At 43.2% G+C, this 22,318-nt stretch overlaps 1 protein-coding gene across 1 annotated transcript; it reads right to left on the bottom strand.

Moving 5' to 3' along the window:
* Window positions 1-46: 46 nt before the first annotated feature.
* mybbp1a (MYB binding protein (P160) 1a) lies at window positions 47-21,928 on the bottom strand. The gene is made up of 26 exons (XM_041893858.2): window positions 21,706-21,928; window positions 21,169-21,264; window positions 19,986-20,069; window positions 19,758-19,832; window positions 15,722-15,829; window positions 14,563-14,753; window positions 14,289-14,456; window positions 13,934-14,051; window positions 13,486-13,775; window positions 13,216-13,326; window positions 9,766-9,891; window positions 9,353-9,559; window positions 9,139-9,247; window positions 8,883-8,970; window positions 8,445-8,611; window positions 8,122-8,250; window positions 7,574-7,711; window positions 7,128-7,301; window positions 6,724-6,881; window positions 3,574-3,793; window positions 2,822-2,953; window positions 2,580-2,648; window positions 2,263-2,376; window positions 1,862-1,966; window positions 1,658-1,782; window positions 47-765 (listed from the first exon to the last, which is right to left on the bottom strand). Exons 1-26 carry the CDS (start codon window positions 21,907-21,909, stop codon window positions 441-443), a joined length of 3,831 nt encoding a protein of 1,276 aa, XP_041749792.2. The 5' UTR covers window positions 21,910-21,928; the 3' UTR covers window positions 47-440.
* Window positions 21,929-22,318: the final 390 nt, after the last annotated feature.

Consider the following 22,318-nt stretch of genomic DNA (forward strand, 5'->3'; position numbering starts at 1 on the left):
ACCAACAAAGCATGATCTGATTGAATCCTGGCCAATGACAAACAAATGACGAATTATTACTTTAATACATAACATCTTACCAGTTCAGTTAGTTCATATGCTTGTGAACACTCCAGATGAGAGAACATTATGCATGGGGGGGGGTTCTTCAGTCTGTTACATAGACTGAAGAACACAAGAGACAATCTAGCACTGTCCACAGCCTAAGGCCACAAACCTCTCTCACCAGGACTTTGTATGAAAAATATAACAGAAAACTTAGTGAGGCCACATCTTCACAACCACATGCTTTCTCTCTGGCCCTGTTCGCAACTGATGTACAACACATTTAACTAAACTGTTGGGATACAACAATGTTTGTACAAATGCATTTTACATCACTTGTAGAACCTGTGTGGACCGGGTCTAAGTACACACACATACAGTCTAGATAGTCCACTTTATTCTCCTCCACCTCCCTGCTGCTTCTTTTTCTTCTGTTTGCCTGCAGACTGTGTCATCTTGGCCTTCTTGGCCAGCCCCTGTCCAGGTGTCTCTCCTCCTCCTGGCTGTTTCCTCTTGTTTTTGTTCCTTTTCTTCTTCCCTCCCTCTGGTTTCCCCAAGGGGACTGTGTTGGCATCTGTTGCCCCCTGCTCAGAGACGGGCAATTGCTTCTTGCGGTTTTTTCTCTTTTTGGTCTCAGGCAGGAATCCTTTCTTCTTCTTGGGAGCGGTCGGCTCAGCCTGGTCCTCCTTGGTTTTCCTGGTCCTGTCTCTTTTGGGCTTTCTGTTAAAGATGGAGCCACAAAAACGTGGTATTAGAGAAGGGGTTCGCAAAGTGGGGTCTGTGGACCCGGTACTGCAGTGCCAGATCTCAAAATAAAACGTTAGACATTTTCATTTAAAAAAATGTAGTTAACAGATTAAACACATTTTCTGTGGAATATGTTTACAATGTAATATTATTAATCTACAATTTATATTCCTGACCCTGGGCAACATGGGATATAGGTATCCACAGTACGCAAAGTTCTCTCTGCCTCATGGCAAAATGTGTAGATTTGCAGGAAATGAGCTTAAACTGCTAAATCTTCTCTCCGATGCCAAGAGGCGGCCATTTACAATATTCCTTCCCAGGGCCCGAGACTTGGTTCATCTGGCCATGCACTGCTAAAGTCATAGTAAAACTCCTTGTATTTTGCTCGAGTTGTGTTCTGATTATGACGGGGTCCCCGATGAATTCGCTGTCACAAATGGGTGGCAGGTAGCCTAGCAGTTAAGAGCGTTGGGTCAGTAACCGAAAGGTTACAGCCCCGAGCCGACGTACACTTGAGCAAGGCACTTAACCCTTATTGCGCCTGTAAGACGCTCTGGGTAAGAGCCTGCTAAATGACAAAAATGTAAAAAGGGGTCACCCGCCCCCAAAAAGTTTGATAACCCCTTGGGAGGCCCTAAAAGGACTACTAACCAACCTGCTCTGTGGGTATACTGCCACTGCAGCTCTTATCAATTATCTGAAATAGTGGAAAGTTTCAACATTTCTCACATCCAACAACAGAAAAACCTGTCAAGTAGGTCTCAATGATGATATGTTACTATGAGTGTATTGTTGGTACTATTAATTCCCAATGACATGGTACTGTAACTGCATAAAGTCATCCTGTGGCGGAGTTACTCACATGACTCCAAAGTGTTTCATGAGGGCCCAGTAGGTGTCCTCCATCTGGCCTGTCTTCCTGAAGTCCAGAACCTCTCTCATGGACTGAAGAACCTTCTTGAGGGGCTCAAGAGCCACAGACAGTTTCTGTAAAACACAGGAGACAAAGGTGGGTTAAGAAATCCTCACATTTTAGTAGGATGTGGTAAAATTAGAGTTGGTTTACCTGCTGGTTGACGTTTTTGACGAGGAACAGGCCAAGCTCCAGGGCTTTGACCAACTTCTCCTGGACCACCTTGTTCTTACCGGTCTCAACTACAGTCTCCAGACTCTGAGGAGAACAACATCCACAACCATATCAGTAACATCTTCTAAATCAGAAGCCCAGGGAGAGACAGATGATTTATCATCTAAGTGAAACCTATAGATTGAACTGCATGAAAATCAATTGATAGTTGATCAGAGTTTATTAATGTGATATCATGATTTTTTCCCCATGCTTTATAGTAATGATGCCAAGTCTCTGATGTGATCTAGAGATTGATTCCTATGGATTGCAGTATGGTGCACTGTGGGGTTTCACACGTTCTCTAATGTCTAAGCTTGGGTGAGGTGTTTGATGCCTACCGCTGCCACCTGGCCCACCGCCTTCTGAAGCAGCCCTGCCCAGGGGTCGCCCGCCAACAGCTGCTGTACCTCCCTGCTCTGCAGCGCCCGCAGCACCATGGCACTGGCTTGGCTCTGTGGCACATACATACAAAGTCAAACCCTCAATGTGCAGATGTTATTCTGCAGATCAGTGGTATTTACCATCAGGCTGAAAGGACCATTGGCTGGGAAGAGTTAGGTCAGTCATCACTGTAAAAGTGGAGCTGGTAGAAGTTAACCCAGGGTTAGATGCTTTTTACTCCTAATTGTTGAGGTGAGGAGCCTGCTAGTCTTACCTGTTGGTGTTCTCGGATTCCTGTTGTGATGTGATCCACTGCAGTCTCCAATATGTTCACACACAGAACCTACACACAACAGAAGATAATCAACCTCCAATAGCATCACGGTTACACCAGCCAACAGACTACTTGACACCAGCCACAAGAGGAAAACATTATTTATCTTCAAGTGTTTATACAGTCTCTTGAAATCAGAGGGCAGTGTGGATAGAATAAGAGTGTTGTTGCCGTTGTCTCACAGGGAAGCGGGTGAAGAGGTCGATGAACATCAGGCCTGACAGAGGGCTCTTCCTGCGCGTCATGAATGAGCACAGAGCCCCTTTAAAGATGTCCGACACCCTCTCCACGTCCACGTTACCCATGAACCTCAGCTGCAGCACAAGGAGATTTCAGCATATCAACAGGTTGGTTTTACACAAAAGACACGCTAATAGTAAATACTCAGCGTACATTAATGTTGAACCTATCAACAGATGTGAGGTTAATGTTGAACCTATCAACAGATGTGAGGTTAATGTTGAACCTATCAACAGATGTGAGGTTAATGTTGAACCTATCAACAGATGTGAGGTTAATGTTGAACCTATCAACAGATGTGAGGTTAATGTTGAACCTATCAACAGATGTGAGGTTAATGTTGAACCTATCAACAGATGTGAGGTTAATGTTGAACCTATCAACAGATGTGAGGTTAATGTTGAACCTATCAACAGATGTGAGGTTAATGTTGAACCTATCAACAGATGTGAGGTTAATGTTGAACCTATCAACAGATGTGAGGTTAATGTTGAACCTATCAACAGATGTGAGGTTAATGTTGAACCTATCAACAGATGTGAGGTTAATGTTGAACCTATCAACAGATGTGAGGTTAATGTTGAACCTATCAACAGATGTGAGGTTAATGTTGAACCTATCAACATTAATGCAAGGGGTTGGTTAAGGACCAACTTTGTCACTGTAGTGAAATTTGAAAGGTAAAGAGGCTTACCTCCTCAGTAGATAGTGTTGTCTTGCCATCTGCTGAGGCCCCAGGCACCCCCCCTCTCAGCACTTTGACCAGGTACAGAGATGCACTGAAGAAGTAGAGTGACACTGACGAGTCAGAGAGCTTCTGGGCTTTGGTCATGAGTTTCTCCAGTAGGTCGTGGAGCTCCCCCTGTCTGTCACCTACGGTCTTACAATACTGCTTGGCCCGGCATAGCTGGTTCCTGGAGGGGAGGAGGGGGGAGGGGAGAGCGTAGAGGATGAGGTTACTGACTGATCAGTGTGGCAGAATAATACTGGAAAACCGTTGACATGACAATGATAATCTGTCTCCCCAGACAGGAATTGATCAGTCTTCAATGCACCTGCACCTGACAAGTTGTTCTATATAGGTGCATAAAGAGAAGTAAAACACATCCTGTCTTACATCTAACACATTGCTTTGCGTTAACAGTATTAATGTCATTTGTCATTAAAACACTTCCTCAAATACTTAATAATATAAATTTCATTTTCACTTTCATTGTGTTCCTAAAATGTTCTATTTAGGATTACATGTACTCCTTGTAAAAAATGTTAGTGCAGTAGAGCTCTGTATAATAGTGTTTGTTAATGAGTTATTACGCTAGAGAACAATCCAAGTGGATCCATCGCTTCCAATCACTCCTCGGTTGTGTCCAAATGGCACCCTATCCCTATATTCTATCCCCTTTATAGTGCACTACCTCCAACTTCCTTAAAGGGGCAGCTGAACATTTGTCTCACAAGTGACTCATTTGAGGGTACATTGTGCCTGATTTAAGCATGGAACACTCAAACCTTTTATTCATTAACTTTTAGTATGCTACTGTACCTGTAGACTCAGTCATTGCGCTAACACTAGTTTACATTGGCTTGCGAAACTACCTGTAACTTCCTGATATGACATATCTAACATCACAATCTGAACTCTTTTATTTGATATAATTTTTTGTATGACGAGTAGGGATGCATTCTGTGCTCAGTCAATGATTTCGATATGCAGGATTCATATGCATTTTGACAGATGGAATTATGACTTTTAACCAAATTTCCATTATCAACAATTGGCGGCGTCTCCATGTACATACGGCACCCTCCGTAATTATTGGGACAGTGACACATGTAGTTGTTTTGGCTCTGTACTCCAGCACTTTGGATTTGAAATGATACAATAACTATGAGGTTAAAGTGTAGACTGTCAGCTTTAATTTAAATGTGCATGCTACCATGATTGTGGATAGTCCTGAATGATGAGTGAGAAAGTTAAGATGCAGAAATATCATACCCCCTCAAACGCTAACCTCCCCTGTTATTGTAATTGTGAGAGGTTAGCATGTTTTGGGGGTATGATTTGTGCGTCTAACTTTCTCACTTGTATCATTTCAAATCCAAAGTGCTGGAGTACAGAGCCAAAACAAAAAATGTGTCACTGTCCCAATAATTACGGAGGGCACTGTATAAAAAAGTATGTGTAATGTAGTATCGACACTGGGAGGCCCCCAAAGTAGAACACCTGTTAGGCAACTGTATAAAACACGTGGTCAGCCCTCAGTCTGGAGAGCTACTCAAACACATCAAAGCCAGTTTATCAAGATCTAGTTGAGCAGCTCATTTCTAAAATGTGGTTTGTTAGAGGGAGACTGGAATAAAAGCCTGCACAACCATTAGCTCTCCTGGAGGATGGTTGACCACCCTTGATGTAAAACATTGCAACATTACAACCAAATATGTTTTGTGCCTTTTTAAATAATTCGCTCATTCAAAATCTCAAAAGATGAAATGGCTATGGTAGGCTACAAATCTTTTTATTCAGCTGAAACAAGCCCACACATTTTCAGGAAATGTACCTTTTCTAGTTTAGTCATATTTATCTTAGCTACATTAGAAGTGTTTACTTTGCAGGCTGACTAGCATCTATTGAGTTACAATGTACCATACATTGGATGCTCAAATCAACTGGAAGTATCTACAAAACAAGTTTTGAAGCCACATGATCCAAAAGAAAGGCAACATCTAATATTTATTTCTACAATGAAATGTTCATGATTCACACATTTTTATTTTGATTCACATGATTACATTCACCGTGATTGAACCGAATCCCAACTAATAGAATGGCAACATGAATCGTTCGTTTCATCAAAAATAATCATTTAAATGAGTCATATGAAATGTTCAAACTTTGTATGGCCTTATTTGCAAGTGTTGTTTTTTTGGGACATGATGAAAACATTAATACATGCTAATAATAGCTAAACAGTTAACTAGAGGGTACAATATGTTTTGAATTGGCTACCTAGTTAATCTGTTCTCTATCATATTTTATAGACCTACCTGCTGATGCAACGGCCCACTCCTCTCGCAAATATGCAGGTGATGCGCGCAAACACAGATGCGCTAGTGTCATTCCGATTCTGGCTGATGTTGATTTTTATTTGATTGATAAAATAGTAAAAAACTGTGCCTAAATAAATACATGAATAGAAATTAATAATTTCCATGACTTTTCCTAAACCTTTTGGATTTGATCATTTTCCAAAACTTTGCCAACCTGGAAAACACCCCAAAAAAAAAAAAAGACCTCTTCATCCACACGCGCAAAAAAAGTTTTATTCAGATCTACATGATTCACGTGGATGGCCTATTTTGAGATCAGAACGGCGGAATGCGACGACTTTGCATCCCTGTGTATGTGTCTGAGGGTAGTGGGTATGTATCTGAGCCAGTCTCCTGTGTATGTGTCTGAGGGTAGTGGGTATGTATCTGAGCCAGTCTCCTGTGTATGTGTCTGAGGGTAGTGGGTATGTATCTGAGCCAGTCTCCTGTGTATGTGTCTGAGGGTAGTGGGTATGTATCTGAGCCAGTCTCCTGTGTATGTGTCTGAGGGTAGTGGGTATGTATCTGAGCCAGTCTCCTGTGTATGTGTCTGAGGGTAGTGGGTATGTATCTGAGCCAGTCTCCTGTGTATGTGCCTGAGGGTAGTGGGTATGTTTCTGAGCCAGTCTCCTGTGTATGTGCCTGAGGGTAGTGGGTATGTATCTGAGCCAGTCTCCTGTGTATGTGTCTGAGGGTAGTGGGTATGTATCTGAGCCAGTCTCCTGTGTATGCGTCTAAAGGCATTAGCATGACGTACTTGAAGATGTCTGCGGCCTTGCGGAGGAAGTCCTGCTCCTGCTGGTCGCTCTCAGAGCTCATGCCGCTCTCGATGACGCTGAGCAGGGGCTCCACCATGCCCAGCACCAGGGGGCTGCTGCCCTGCTTGGCCAGGAACACCTCCACCAGGTCCAGCACCTGGAACACAGCAAAGGACCAGGGTCAGCACACCATGAACATAGGGGGGGACCAGCACCAGAAGAACAAGAGAGGCAGTGTTAGAAATAGCACTGCTCATAGCTAGTGTAACAAAGTTATTAGTATGTGCCCTGAAACTAACACTAGTACGAGCATTGGAAACAGCACATCACACCTTCCACTCTTACAACTCATTTCTGTATCCAAACAGATGAGACAGAAATAGTCGTCTTGTCATGTGAATACCTTGATCTTGAAGTCTCTGACGAGGGTCTTTTCCTTTTTGAGCTTGTCCTTCTCGTCCTTCTTGGCCTGCATCTTCTTCTTTTGTTCAAGGAACAGTGCTGCGATGCTGCTGTCCAGCTTCATCATGGCTTCATCGTCCAGCTCGTCATCATCGCTGCCGTCCTCGTCTGTGGCCTGTGACGGGCAGGAAGAACGACCCAGTCCAGTTAATGTCTAGAATACCATGTCTCTGCTTTTGAATCCTCCACTTCAGAGAGAATTTCAATGTAACCTTGAAACCACTAGAAACTTATCCAGAGAGACTTACTACAAAATGCATTAAAAAAATGAGGGCTAAAAAACAATTTCTTGAACACTAGAAGTGAAACCTTGAAAACTAAGAGTTACCGGTAAATACAAACCCAGAGCTAGAACAAAATACCAATCACAGGCAAGAAAACACCTACCAGAGCACCCTGGTTCTGTAGGACCTTCATCAGCTCAATTCGGAAGTTCTGATCCACCTCGCCCCCTTCCTCCATGGCCTCATCTTCACCCTCCTCCTCATCAGAGTCATCATCAGATTCATCCGACTGTTCCTCATTCTGGGGAAGCAAGTAATACATATTTAGGATGAGTATGTTTACATTCAAATATAAGCAATCACTCTTATGGGATGCTAGGACATTGTTTAAAATGAAGGATATATTTAAGCAATAAGGCCCGAGGGGGTGTGGAATATTGGCATGACGCAGAGTGCCTGGATACAGCCCTTAGCCGTGGTATATTGGCCATATACTACAAACCCCGAGGTGCCTTATTGCTATAATAAACTAGTCTCCAACGTAATTAGAGCAGTAAACAAGTAATTTGTGTCATACCTGTGGTATACAGTCTGATATACCACGGCTTTCAACCAATCAGCATTCGGGGCACGAACTACCCAGTTTATAATATTCTTTAGAATACACTTAAGTTTTTTGGACGTGACTAGGTGTGAAAGAACTGATCTGACCTCCATCTCTTCCTCATCGTCCTCATCCTCCTCTCCTTTCTTTTTTTTGTCTTTCTTTATCTTGTCTGAGTCTTTATCATCCGTCACCACGACGGCACTGTCCTCCTCATCTTTATCTGGGTCCAGAACCTAAATACACAATGCATCTAATTAATGGACATTCCTGTAATATACTAACATGTACTTTTACAAATCAACAAAAGTTACCTTCAGTGAACACAATGTAATATTTGAATGTAACATATCAAAACTACAGCTCTGTAACAGTACAGTATTCTCTAGTCTATCTTACAGGAAACCTTCACATTCTCTCAAACACTTACATCCAAGATGGCAGTGAGGGCTCTGGCGGTGACGTGGGGACAGATGTTGGAGAAGACAGTCCTGCAGACGTGGCGGATGTGTCTACTGGGCTGGGACAGGAGGGAGAGCAGGATGTCCACTACCACCTCAGCCCAGTGGGGCTCCTCTCCTTCTGCTGCTGCAGTGCCTGGATGAATGGAGGACATGTGGTTCCAGAGACATCACACCAAGGGCTACCATATTAAACATAGAGGGTGGTATTTATCAAACCTTACTGTCACCGTAAAACTGTGAAAGAGTATGGAGGGGAACTAGCCAAATAGATGGTTTTCATTGTTCAATTTATGGAGAATGAGTACTTCCTTCCCTGTCACAGATTAAGACCGGGGTGGTTTAGACAACTCTTCAGTAAGGTTTATTGGCTTTGATACATTGCCTATGGATATGTGGTCTCTTACCCGTTGTCTTCTTCTTGGATTTCTTTTCTTGGGCTTTCTCCATGCAGTTCTGCAGATCCTGCATCAGGTCCACCAAATCCTCTGGAGCCTTTACGGTACAAGCAAACACGTATACATAAATGTGTGGGAAAAGAACGAAGTAGAATTACGTATCTAAAATGTAAAAAAATAATTACATTAAACAAAAATAAATAAAAAATGTCCATATTACTACAATAATAATTGTTCTTCCCTCATTTGTTAGTTAATTGCTTACCTTGAAGAGGTGAATGCCAACCAGCAGGAAGAGTTGTTGGAATGCAGAGGTCTCTGGAGTCTGGCCTTTCTTAGATTTCTTCATTAGAGTCCCTACTGACGCCAGCATACTAGATATATCATAACAACAGGTTCACTATTGGGTTACATTTCTTACACCAACCTTTAAATCCCCCATCTCTACATGGTCCATGTACAGTCAGTGTGGTCTGTACCTGTCCCAGGAATGTCTCTGCTCAGGGCTGAAGGGCTGGGTGCTCTGGGCATACTTGGGCTGGTTGAGCAGGGCGTCAGCGTACTGCACTAGGCAGTAGATCCACATGGAGCCGTCACCCGTCACACCCTGCACGTGCCTCTGGTTGCGGCCCGCCACCTCGGGGGAGTCGCCCAGCAAAGGCAGGTGGTTCATGTGCTGCAGCAGTCTGAAGGGGTTGGGAGATTAGAGAGACGTGTTAATAGGGTGTGTAGAGTAACAGAAATGAACACTCATGCTGTGGCGTTTCATGTAATTGCCCCTTTAAAACCATACGTTTAAAACTTAACCGACTATTCCAGCCATGATCTTCATCTTTGACTACCCCACAGCTTGTGTTTGGTAAAGTGATAGTGTAAAGAAGTCTTATTTCACCCAAAGAAGGAGTTGATGATGATGGCTCTGGTCTTCTCATCCAGGGGCACTGACAGAGTGGCTTCTGTCTCCGGTATGTCTGGGGTGGCCTTCTTAGCATTAAAGAAAGCATGGAAAAAGACAAACCTGGTGCAATGGAGGATAAAACAATGGGTTAGCATCTATTGGGGATGTGCATCTTTCCCTCTCAAGATAATTCGATACATGTGCTCCGATATGATGCACTAACATTTGTTGCATAAACACATTCATTTTTCATTGTAAATTCAAATCTGATGCTGATGGAGCTGGGTCTCTCTGAGCTGGATCTGTCTGAGCTGACTTGTGTGTGTATTATGTATATGTCTATGGTGTATGTACTATGTAGGCACTGAGCTGAGCCACAAGGGAGACTAGGCATCTACCACGCCACTACCAGATTGGGGGGGGGGGTACAATTTAGTTTTTTGTCCCCCCCACTTTGGTTCTAAAATCACCATCACCCACTAATTAACTTGTCATTTTTGCAGATTACAGTAAGTGTTTGAGCTAGTAATGTATCAATCTTTATGGTTTACAAATTAGCTATGACCAATGAATATATAGCACAATTTTGTATTTGACCCCCCCTCCAAAATAAACCATTAAATAGCACATTATCCAAACAGGTTGTGGCATGGAAGCCTTTAGCCTAAAGTATTTACTTCACACTAAGTCCCCATAAACTCAAAGCACATTCACATTCATATAAAATAACGTGCACCTCTTTGAGCTGTCATTAGCTAGGTTTCCATCCAATTGGCGAAAGATTTTAATGCGAATATTCTAAAATCTGCATAAAAACAATGCACATTTTCCCACCAGATGTGTTACCATCAAATGTACAGGTAGCAGATAAAAAGCTGTGTGTGATGACGTAGTGCACATAAAAATAAATGTTGCGGTTAAATTCCCATGTACCGAATAAAGAAATACAAGTTAAATGGGTTTCTATCAGATTTTCAACTATACTCATGGTTCTCACAAAAAATGTTATATAGAAAGTGTGCCCACTGGTATTATATCTGCGTGCTGTTGGCTACAGTGCACGTATAGCCTACATGATGAGATTATTATGGACAAAAGAGCGAGATGATTTGTATTTGTCAAATGGCAGCCAAGCATCGATGATCATGTCATCAGAATAAGATCCTCGATATTTATTGGAAAGAAGCATCAAGCTCATCACCTTGCACTTTCACCACCCTGTGAAGTTGATCATAACTTGTTTCATATGTAGCCTAATAAATTGCATGCTCTCCTGAGGCGGCGTAGTGGGAGGACCACACAAGATGTCATCGCGTGACGGTTTACTTCGATATGATGTTATTATTTCTCACCTCCCATCATGACGTTTATCTGACATGTACTTTACTCATAAAAAGGTTGGATGGACACCTAGTTAGCGTGACTCTTCACATTTGATAGGTCTATGCACAATTCACTACATAGGCATCTCTGCCTTAACACTTTCTCTCATGCCTTTGAATTGTTATCTTCTCCTCTCCTAGAGCCATGGCTATTTTCCTATCCAGTCCCAATAAAACCCAAAATCCTGACTCGCATTAACATTTCTAACTCTATTCTGTAATCCATAGGTTGCATTATCAAAGCAAGTCTCTCGCCTATTCATTTCAAAAATACAGCTGTAACATGTCCCCCACTTCTCTGCACTGTCTCGTACTTGCTGCCCATATGTGAGCTTCGGTAGAGAATGTGTGATCAACAAAACAGTATGAGAGTAGATTAAAAATTTTTTTTTTTACAGAGTTAGTCTCCGTTAAGATACTTTCATATTTAAACTTTTTCCACTCTTCATCTCCCCATTATTCATGAGCTGATCTGCCATCTGTATAGTCATCAACTCAATTTTTCTAAATATAGGAGATATTCTGTCATTCGTTGAAGGAGGTTATCTAGCAAGCTTAGCAAATTTGGTCATTTGACTTTTGTTTGTAAGTGCCATTACAAAGTTTGTATGATTCGACAACGCTATATGCCTACTCCTGAGCGCGCTCGGTGTTGAGATAGCCTACTGCTGAAATGTGCTGAATTAATAGAGGAACATGATAACGCTTGGAATTTATGAACTGCCTGTTTCGCAGTTCACAACAATGTTATTGGCGATCAAAGACAGTTACTTTTATCGTTACTAAATATCAGTTTAATTTGCTTTGAAATCTTTACGTAATGGCGCAGCCAATCCGACGAGGTGCCGCAGCGCCCCTCTTATTTGGGGAGAACCCTGGCATAGTGACCATATCTTGGTTTTAAACGCTAAAGGCCTCCTGTAGCTCAGTTGGTAGAGCATGGCACTTGCAACGCCAGGGTTGTGGGTTCAATTCCCACAGGGGGCCAGCATGAAAAATGTATGCACTCACTAACTGTAAGTCACTCTGGATAAGAGTGTCTGCTAAATGACTAAAAATGTAAAATGGGCACAAACGATTTGCGGTATTTCCCGGGACTCTAGATAAATATGAATTATTCCCAGGATGGAAGCGTGGTGAATTTTCGGGAAAAATATTTATCCCTAATATCCACTGATTGTTTATAAAGTAAAACTATTGCTGATGGTTAACCTGAACAACGAAAATAAAATATTGTAAGCCTTGTTCAGCAGGTATAGCCAGATGAGAGTTGTGTCTCCCGTAGTTTACTTTTATTCCGGTAAAACACAATTTTCAACAGCGCATAGATAACAATAACCTAGCAAATTATATTGATTGTCACTCAACTAATAAAGCCTAATATCACACAAGCCATTTTAGCATTTGAATGCTGAAGGTGTTGTGCAGATGTGGAAGATCAGGAACAGGCCGCCTACCTCACGTTGGTCAGCGAACGATGCTGGGCTGATTGACTAGGCTACTGATATTGTCTGGGGTTGTTCAGCATGCAAAATGACTTGTAGATCAATGACTGTCAACCGTTAAATGCAGTTCGACACTGTAGGAGAGCACTCATCAGTTGTCACAAAAGAGGAGGTATTTTCAGAAGAGAGAAAGAATGGAAAATGAGCAACAAAAAAATGTGAACTGGCGATTCGTAACATTTGAATCGATTTTCTGACCGATGCATGCTACATTTGGATTCGGTTGGGGTCCGTGGACAAATGCACTTGTATCTTAAAAATTTGAATCAGGAACCGGTGCGTATCGGTGAATCGTTACATCATCAGTGAATCGTTACATCATCAGTGAATCGTTACATCCCTAGCATATATGCTACATTACTAATATAAACTGCCCTTCAGAATACATTGGTTGAAATGATATAAATGTTGAAAAGATTACGCACATCCAACTTGGTACAGGAAAAAGATAACCCTTTGCTGCTCCCACAAGTGATACCACCAAGGCATCATTTAACATTTCTTGGAGCAGCAAACAGTTAGTGACATGATCTTTTCCCTGCAGTGAGATCTCTCACCTAGCTACATCCATCACTAGATCCTCCTCTCTCTTCACCTGGTTGTTCTCCACGATGGAGGTGAGGCGCGGAATGATCCATTTCCTCAGACGGAATATACAGTTCTCTCTCCTAAGGATAGAGAGTCAACAATTCATTGGAAAGGCATATCAAATCAAATCTTATTGGTCACATACACGTGTTTAGCAGATGTTAATGCGGGTGTAGCGAAATGCTTGTGTTTCTAGCTATATATTAATAGTTATGACATGTTATAAGGGTTCTACTCACTGGACTCCGCCCTCCTGGTTCTCCTTCTGCCTGCGGGTGCTGAAGTCCAGGCAGCTGTCCAGCTGGGGGTTGAGGAACATCTCTTTGAGCCAGTCCACGTAGCTCTGCAGGGCGGTGGGCCGCAGATGCTGCACAACCCTCCAGAAGGAGGGCACCACGGGGTAGCCCTGGTTGGTGAGCAGGGAGAAGGCCACCATCACCGCCAGCTGCTTCTCCGGGTCATCGCAGCCCTGCAGGAAGTCGCCCACGTACGTCTCCATCTCGGGGGCAAACTTGAAGCGGTCTGGGAGCTGAGGGGGCGAGGTGAGTGCATACTTGTAAGTCAATATATTATAAACTAACTTTTTGGATAAGTGAGCATCTTACTACACATTTTCTGTGACCAACTAAGATGCCTGCAGCTTTACTATGTATTTCTATGACCTGGTGCATTTGTGGAGAGACTGACCTGAGCAGAGACCACGTGTTCACCGTAGGCCCTCATCACCTCTCCATTTAGCACCTGTTTTAGCTGGGCCAGGCTCAGCAAGGGCAGGGCACTGCCCAGCAGCCGGTAGCTCAGGTAACTGTGGCACAGAGAAGACAGACTGTTGGCACAGCTATGGACATTTGCCACAAAGGAAGGAAAACAGGAACATACATGGGAGGAAATGCTTGCAATAAAAATGTTTAAAAAAAAATAAAAAATGTGAAACATTACAGGGGTCTAGGCTACAGAACTTAGTTCAATCAGCTAATATTTGGGTTCAGGGTCCAAATGTAAGTGGGGAGCAATAGTCTTTTAACCCCAGTTCTGTGCTTACTGTGTGGGCCCTGGCTGGTCTTTCAACATTCCGTTGATGATTGTTTCCCTCCAGAAGAGCTCAAAGTTGTCCTCCTTCAGAGAGATCTGCAGCAGGTCCAGAGCCACCGGAGGCAGCAGGCGGTCCTTCTTGACAGAGCGGGCTGCCATCTTCAGTACTTCTGTTAACCTAGAGGAGAGGAAACACAGGTTTTGATTGTACATTTATTAAAGGTGTGTGTGTGTCACCCTGACCGTGGAAAATAACCTAGACCTAGTCATAAAAAGCTGCTCACTTAGGGATATTGTCCATGGTAATGATTGCGGAGGTGCCCAGCAGCTTCTTCAGCTTCTTGGGCTTGAGCACCTGGGGGAACTTCTGCATGGCCACCAGGAGAAGCTGCAGCTGCTCGGGGGTGCTGAAGGCGGAGGACAGGTCTGTCTGCAGAGCTCCCAGCAACACCTCCTCAAACACCTCCTCTGACGTCTGGAGAAACACACACACACACCAAACAACACACAGGTCATACTGACTGCAACCTTCCACACCAGGATTTATCACATTGGGACACCATTAGAAGCAGGGTCCAACATTAAAGTTGGCCCGGGGCGAGTATAAGCATGTGTAAGGGCCAGTGGATCTCGTCGGGCCAGTAACTTCTCAGCATGTTCCAGATCAACATTTACCTGCTATGTCGCAGTCCACCATTTTAAACCATTGAAGACTACACGCGGAAAAGCTATTTGTATTTGAGCAATATGATTGGCCATTCATTCAAGCACCACCACGCTTCCGCTAGTCACAACTTCTTGAGCACTCGAGCAGTACATGAGTTGATGTCTTTACACACAGCACACGCAAGCTGTCCAGAGCAAAAACAAGCGCCCATCAATCTACTCCCTGTGCTTTACGTGATTTACGAAAGTAAACCTTCAATAGTGAACATACTAGTAATATGCTGGCTACTGTTGATAGTCCGCAAAACAAAAAGAAGCTACAAAAAGACACCTAGCATTCGTTTTGGCTAGCCTACTGTAGCCATGACGATATCTCTTTTGGAACGCAGAACGTCTTAAAGGGGCAGTGTCCTATTTTGAAATGTAGAAAAAAATCTACTCAAAATGACATTCTTTAGAAACAAAAATGTGTGCAATTAATACAATACAATTCTAAAGAATGGAGTAATGACTTACATTGCTAAATTAAATTACACAACTTTTTAATACATACCATAATAACCAGATATAGCCTATTAATAGCTGAATATAGAGAGAAAGCATGCCAACCTATAGGCCCTGCGTGGCCCCAAAGCATTTAAAAACTACACCATGTACGGGCCAATAGAAAATATGTTCGGCCCAGTAGATATTTCAGACCGGGCCAATGAGAAAATGTTAACGTTGGACCATGAAAAGAGTGATACAGTATGAAATAGAGCTGGCTGAGTCACTCACCTCAGACAGGATGTCCACCATGGTCTTCCTGGGCAGGTCCCGCAGGTGTTCTCTGTGCAGCGAGAGGCTCTGGAGGAGCTGGACACACTCCAGCACCACCTGAGGCTCCTGTCACACACACACACACAGGTAAGTTAGCATACCAAAACACACACTGAAGTCTGAAAAGTAGAGACTGATCTAGGTTCTGCAGTAACAATAGAGGGACATAGACGGGTTGGCTGACATCATGAAAATAATACAAGCATCGACGAGCCCGGAAGGCGTGTGTTATGATTCTGAATGGTCAGATAGCTAGCAACAATGACAAGAAGCTGTCGTGGGGAATCGTAGGTGGCTCGTTTCAGCTCATTGTATCTTGCTATTGATACCATGTCTTGTTTTGAGGTGTTTTGACTGATGTCATGTCTATGCTAATATGGCTAAGATTCGCTAGCTATCTAACCAACAACTAACAATGTATTTGAGAGACAAGTGCTCATTGTGCAAATGTATTTATGTTTTCAATAAACGTTTGGAGACTAAATATATACTGAACTAAAATAAACGCAACAATTAACTATTTTACTGAGGTACAGTTCATACAGTGGGGAGAACAAGTATTTGATAAGCTGCAAAATCGGCAGTGTTTCCTACTTACAAAGCATGTAGAGGTCTGTAATTTTTATCATAGGTACACTTCAACTGTGAGAGACGGAATCTACAACAAAAATCCAGAATATCACATTGTATGATTTTTAAGTAATTAATTTGCATTTTATTGCATGACATAAGTATTTGATACATCAGAAAAGCAGAACTTAATATTTGGTACAGAAACCTTTGTTTGCAATTACAGAGATCATATGTTTCCTGTAGGTCTTGACCAGGTTTGCACACACTGCAGCAGGGATTTTGGCCCACTCCTCCATACAGACCTTCTCCAGATCCTTCAGGTTTCGGGACTTTCAGCTCCCTCCAAAGATTTTCTATTGGGTTCAGCTCTGGAGACTGGCTAGGCCACTCCAGGACCTTGAGATGCTTCTTACGGAGCCACTCCTTAGTTGCCCTGGCTGTGTGTTTCGGGTCGTTGTCATGCTGGAAGACCCAGCCACGACCCATCTTCAATGCTCTTACTGAGGGAAGGAGGTTGTTGGCCAAGATCTCGCGATACATGGCCCCATCCATCCTCCCCTCAATACGGTGCAGTCGTCCTGTCCCCTTTGCAGAAAAGCATCCCCAAAGAATGATGTTTCCACCTCCATGCTTCACGGTTGGGATGGTGTTCTTGGGGTTGTACTCATCCTTCCTCTTCCTCCAAACACGGCGAGTGGAGTTTAGACCAAAAAGCTCTATTTTTGTCTCATCAGACCACATGACCTTCTCCCATTCCTCCTCTGGATCATCCAGATGGTCATTGGCAAACTTCAGACGGGCCTGGACATGCGCTGGCTTGAGCAGGGGGACCTTGCGTGCGCTGCAGGATTTTAATCCAGGACGGCGTAGTGCGTTACTAATGGTTTTCTTTGAGACTGTGGTCCCAGCTCTCTTCAGGTCATTGACCAGGTCCTGCCGTGTAGTTCTGGGCTGATCCCTCACCTTCCTCATGATCATTGATGCCCCACGAGGTGAGATCTTGCACGGAGCCCCAGACCGAGGGTGATGGACCGTCATCTTGAACTTCTTCCATTTTCTAATAATTGCGCCAACAGTTGTTGCCTTCTCACCAAGCTGCTTGCCTATTGTCCTGTAGCCCATCCCAGCCTTGTGCAGGTCTACAATTTTATCCCTGATGTCCTTACACAGCTCTCTGGTCTTGGCCACTGTGGAGAGGTTGGAGTCTGTTTGATTGAGTGTGTGGACAGGTGTCTTTTATACAGGTAACGAGTTCAAACAGGTGCAGTTAATACAGGTAATGAGTGGAGAACAGGAGGGCTTCTTAAAAGAAAAACGAACAGGTCTGTGAGAGCCGGAATTCTTACTGGTTGGTAGGTGATCAAATACTTATGTCATGCAATAAAATGCAAATTAATTACTTTAAAATCATACAATGTGATTTTATGGATTTTTGTTTTAGATTCCGTCTCTCACAGTTGAAGTGTACCTATGATAATAATTACAGACCTCTACATGCTTTGTAAGTAGGACAACTTGCAAAATCGGCAGTGTATCAAATACTTGTTCTCCCCACTGTTTAAGGAAATCAGTCAATTGAAATAAATTAATCAGGCCCTAATCTATGGATTCCATATGACTGGGAATACAGATATGCATCTGTTGGTCAAAGATACCTTAAAAAAATATATATATTTGGCCGTGGATCAGAAAACCAGTCAGTATCTGGTGTGACCACCATTTGCCTCATGCAGCACAACATCTCCTTCACATAGAGTTGATCATGCTGTTGATTGTGACCATTGGAATGTTGTCCCACTCCTCTTCAATGGCTGTGTGAAGTTGCTGGATATTGGCTTTAACTGGAACCAGAGCATCCCAAACATGCTGAATGGGTGACAGTTCTCCCGAGTGGCGCAGTGGTCTAAGGCACTGCATCGCAGTGCTAGCTGTGCCACTAGAGATCCTGATTCAAATCCAGGCTCTGTTGTAGCCGGCCGCGACCAGGAGACCCATGGGGCGGCACACAATTGGCCCAGCGTCGTCCAGGGTAGGGGAGGGAATGGCCGGCAGGGATGTAGCTCAGTTGGTAGAGCATGGCGTTTGCAACGCCAGGGTTGTGGGTTCGATTCCCACAGGGGGTATGAAAATAATAATAATAATGTATGCACTCACTAACTGTAAGTCGCTCTGGATAAGAGCGTCTGCTAAATGACTAAAATGTAAACAAAATTCTGGTGAGTATTGTGGCAGGCCGGGCGCATGCACGCTGACATGGTCGCCAGTTGTACGGTGTTTCCTCCGACACATTGGTGCGACTGGCTTCCGGGTTAAGCGAGCAGCGTATCAAGAAGCAGTGCAGCTTGGCAGGGTCGTGTTTCAGAGAACGCATGGCTCTCGACCTTCGCCTCTCCCGAGTTCGTACAGGAGTTGCAGCGATGGGACAAGACTACCAATTGGATATCACGAAATTGGGGAGAAAAAGGCGTAAAAAAATATTTTCCAAAATGTCTGGTGTGTATGCAGGCCATGGAAGAACTGGGACATTTTCAGCTTCCAGAAATTGTGTACAGACCCTTGCGACATGGGGCCCTGCATTATCATGCTGAAAAATGAGGTGATGGCGGCTGATTAATGGTACGGCAATGGGCCTCAGGATCTCGTCACGGTATCTCTGTGCATTCAAATGGCCATCAATAAAATGCAATTGTGTACATTGTCCGTAGCTTACGCCTGCCCATACCATAACCCCACCATGGGGCACACTGTTCACATCAGCAAACCTCTCGCCCACATGACGCCATACACGTGGTCTGCGATTGTGAGGCAGGTTGGACGTATTGCCAAATTCTCTAAAACAACGTTGGAGGCAGCTTATGGTAGAGAAATGAACATTCAATTCTCTGGCAACAGCTCTGGTGGACAGTCCTGCAGTCAGCAGGACAATTGCACGCTCCCTCAAAACTTGTGGCATTGTGTTGTGTGACAAAACTGCACATTTTAGAGTGGCCTTTTGTCCCCAGCACAAGGTGCACCTGTGTAATGATCATGCTGTTTAATCAGCTTCTTGATGTGCCACACCTGTCAGGTGGATGGATTATCTTGGCAAAGGAGAAATACTCACCAACAGGGACGTAAACAAATTTGTGCACAACATTTGAGAGAAAAAGGCTTTTGGTGCGTATGGAACATTTCTGGGATCTTTTATTTCAGCTCATGAAACATGGGACCAACACTTTATATGTTGCGTTTATATTTTTGTTCAGTCTAGTTTACTTGTCAACAGTCTAAGCCAACACCGTCTGTTTTGCCCCATAGTTCCGCACCCGTCAGTTTTGTTGCTAAACAACCAACCCGTCTATGTGCTCCTCCATTCTCTGCGCCAAACATGGTATATTAGTCTTATCTGCCAAGCCCTTGGGTTACCTGGTGTCATTCTTACCTTTGGAAGGCGTGTGGACTGGGACAGGGCGAGCACACCAAAGAAGTTCCCAAAAGCAGCATTTCTGATGAGTTTCTGTCAACATGAACATAAACGTCAACACAAGATACAGTACAAAATGGAGATCTTCATTGGCCGATTACATTAAGTATATGGATGTTAGTAAAATGACTAGTAAATATTTACCATGGTACACAGCATCTAACTTTAGTCACATCACATGCTCACCTTTTTCACTGTCGCCAAGTTGTGCTTCTCTTTGATTTGATCAAATGCAGTACGCAGAGATACCTCCTCAAACACGCTCAGGACCTGACAGAAATGATGCATAAGTCACATCTTCTTACATGTTATGTAGTAACACCTTAATAACTCATTCGAAAGACTACTCCCCCCTTACCCCACCCCCCCCCAAAAAAAACAAAAAAACATTGTCAAGTGGTTATCCCACTGGCTATAAGGTGAATGCACCAATTTGTAAGTCGCTCTGGATAAGAGCGTCTGCTAAATGACGTAAATGTAATGTAAATGAAAGACATGTACAAAGACACAGGATGTTGGCGAGACATTAGATGTATAGTAGGGTGTCCACCCACTGCCATGAGTGGGTGAAAACACACTTTGGCGATGAAATTTCCCTTCCTTATGTTAAAAAATACAGTTTACCAAGACAAATATGATTTCTCATGTTCTGAATCGTTCAGTGGGGTCTTTTCATTAACAGTATATCCAAAAAGTCGGATTTCGTAACCTAATACATCCGATAATAAGCACCGAACTCTGTTGACAGAGCAGTGCAGCTTTCTCACCGCAACTTTTGAGGCTTTTACATGTTGAGGTCATCTTCAAAGTTCTTTCCGTATGTCGCAAAAACCTACATTAGCATGATACTAGCTGAATTAAATGTAAAAGGATTTGAGAATAAAAAAGCTTGCTGTACGCTCAGTGCTCCATTGACATTTCACCGAGATACACTTGTTTTTGTTTGAAATCTTTGAAAAGGAACAGGAAATTCGCATCAATATGAAAACTGTATACAAAACTACTACATGTCTCAAAATCGATATCTATCTTACCTCTATATTGTTTTATGTCCTGTGGATTTGAGAAGAATGATGATGATCAAGAGGGCAGTGAGCCTGTCAGGTAGCCTTCATTCTCACACAGCATCCAGCCTAGCTGACATGATGCTGTGCAATTTTCCTTATTTTTGACTCCTTTTTTTTCTTCTGGCCTTCATTGATTTAGTCACCCTAATTTTGGCCATCTTACAAGGGTAAAAACTCCAATAACTTTTGAAAGGATTATGATGGCGACATGAGATGTTGACCATTGGTTTTCTTAGAGGACTATCTATACATTTGACATTATTTTACCCATTTGTCAAAATATGCGTTTTTGATTGCATTACCTGTCCCAAAGCCAAACTGAAGCCTGGCCGGGCAGCCTCTCTGGTGTGTGCCAAGCCATCCACCAGTCTCTTCAGAGTGTACTTCAGCTCATCTGGCTATAAAAGGAAAGACAACACATTTGGGCTAAATGTCAAGAACTGGATGGCTCCATAAAGTTAACATAAAAAGTACGTGTGGTAGCACCTACCCCTTCTAACGAGAGTTTGACAACTCAAATTGATAGGAGTAAGAAACATGCCAGCAATTAAAGCTCTCAACACACGTGGCAATGTGTGAAAGAATATTCCTGGGCATCTTCAGTAGTTAGCTAACGTTAGCCCAACTAGCTAGCCATACTGCTCAGCGTTTTACAGCTGTACCAAACTGGAAATGGATAACGTTATGTGTTTCTCTAAAGTGCAACACCCACCAACAGCAAAAGGTGCCTTGCTAACCAGCTATCTAGCTAGTTTAGCAAGATAAGTAGGCTATGTTAGCTAACTGCGTAGCTAGCTGTTAGCTAGCTAGCAACTGAGAGCAGACCCAAACACACCAACCTTTTCACTCTTCTTCAGATATTGTATGAGATTTTCAATGGACTTCAACCGTATCTCTTGTTCAGGTTTAGCGATATCCCAGAAGAAGTCCAGGAACTCGCGATTCTGTTGGAGAATACCCTTTGCATCCGTAATTTTTGGTCGCACTGGTTCATTTTCTATCTCCCCCATATCTTCATGCATTGCAGTGGCCAAGCATGCCATGTGACAGTCTGGAGAGAAACGTGCGTGACCCCAGCAGCTAAAAAAAAAAAAAACGTACTTCTTCCGGGTTCAAGGGAAGTACCCTTTATTCACGAGCCAACCAGTTTTTTTCAGCTCTTTGCTGGTTTACACAGGCACCCCAATTCTGACCGTTTACCCAATTATTCGCAAAATAGCTGATCTTGACTGGTCAAAAAGACAAATTAGTGGAAATAGATCAGAATTGAACTGCCTGTGTAAACACAGCCTTTGTAGCCTACACTGTGGTGTATGATGATCATGGCTGCTTCAGCATAAAATCTTTGAACTCATGCTTTCTGTAGCCTAATCTGTAACATGTGTCCTATGAAGCAAAATATACGTTTGGTCATATTCGCAGATTCACAGACTATTTGGCGTTTTTTTGTAA

Source organism: Coregonus clupeaformis, chromosome 13 (assembly GCF_020615455.1).
Source record: "Coregonus clupeaformis isolate EN_2021a chromosome 13, ASM2061545v1, whole genome shotgun sequence".
NCBI classification, from domain to species: Eukaryota; Metazoa; Chordata; class Actinopteri; order Salmoniformes; family Salmonidae; genus Coregonus; species Coregonus clupeaformis.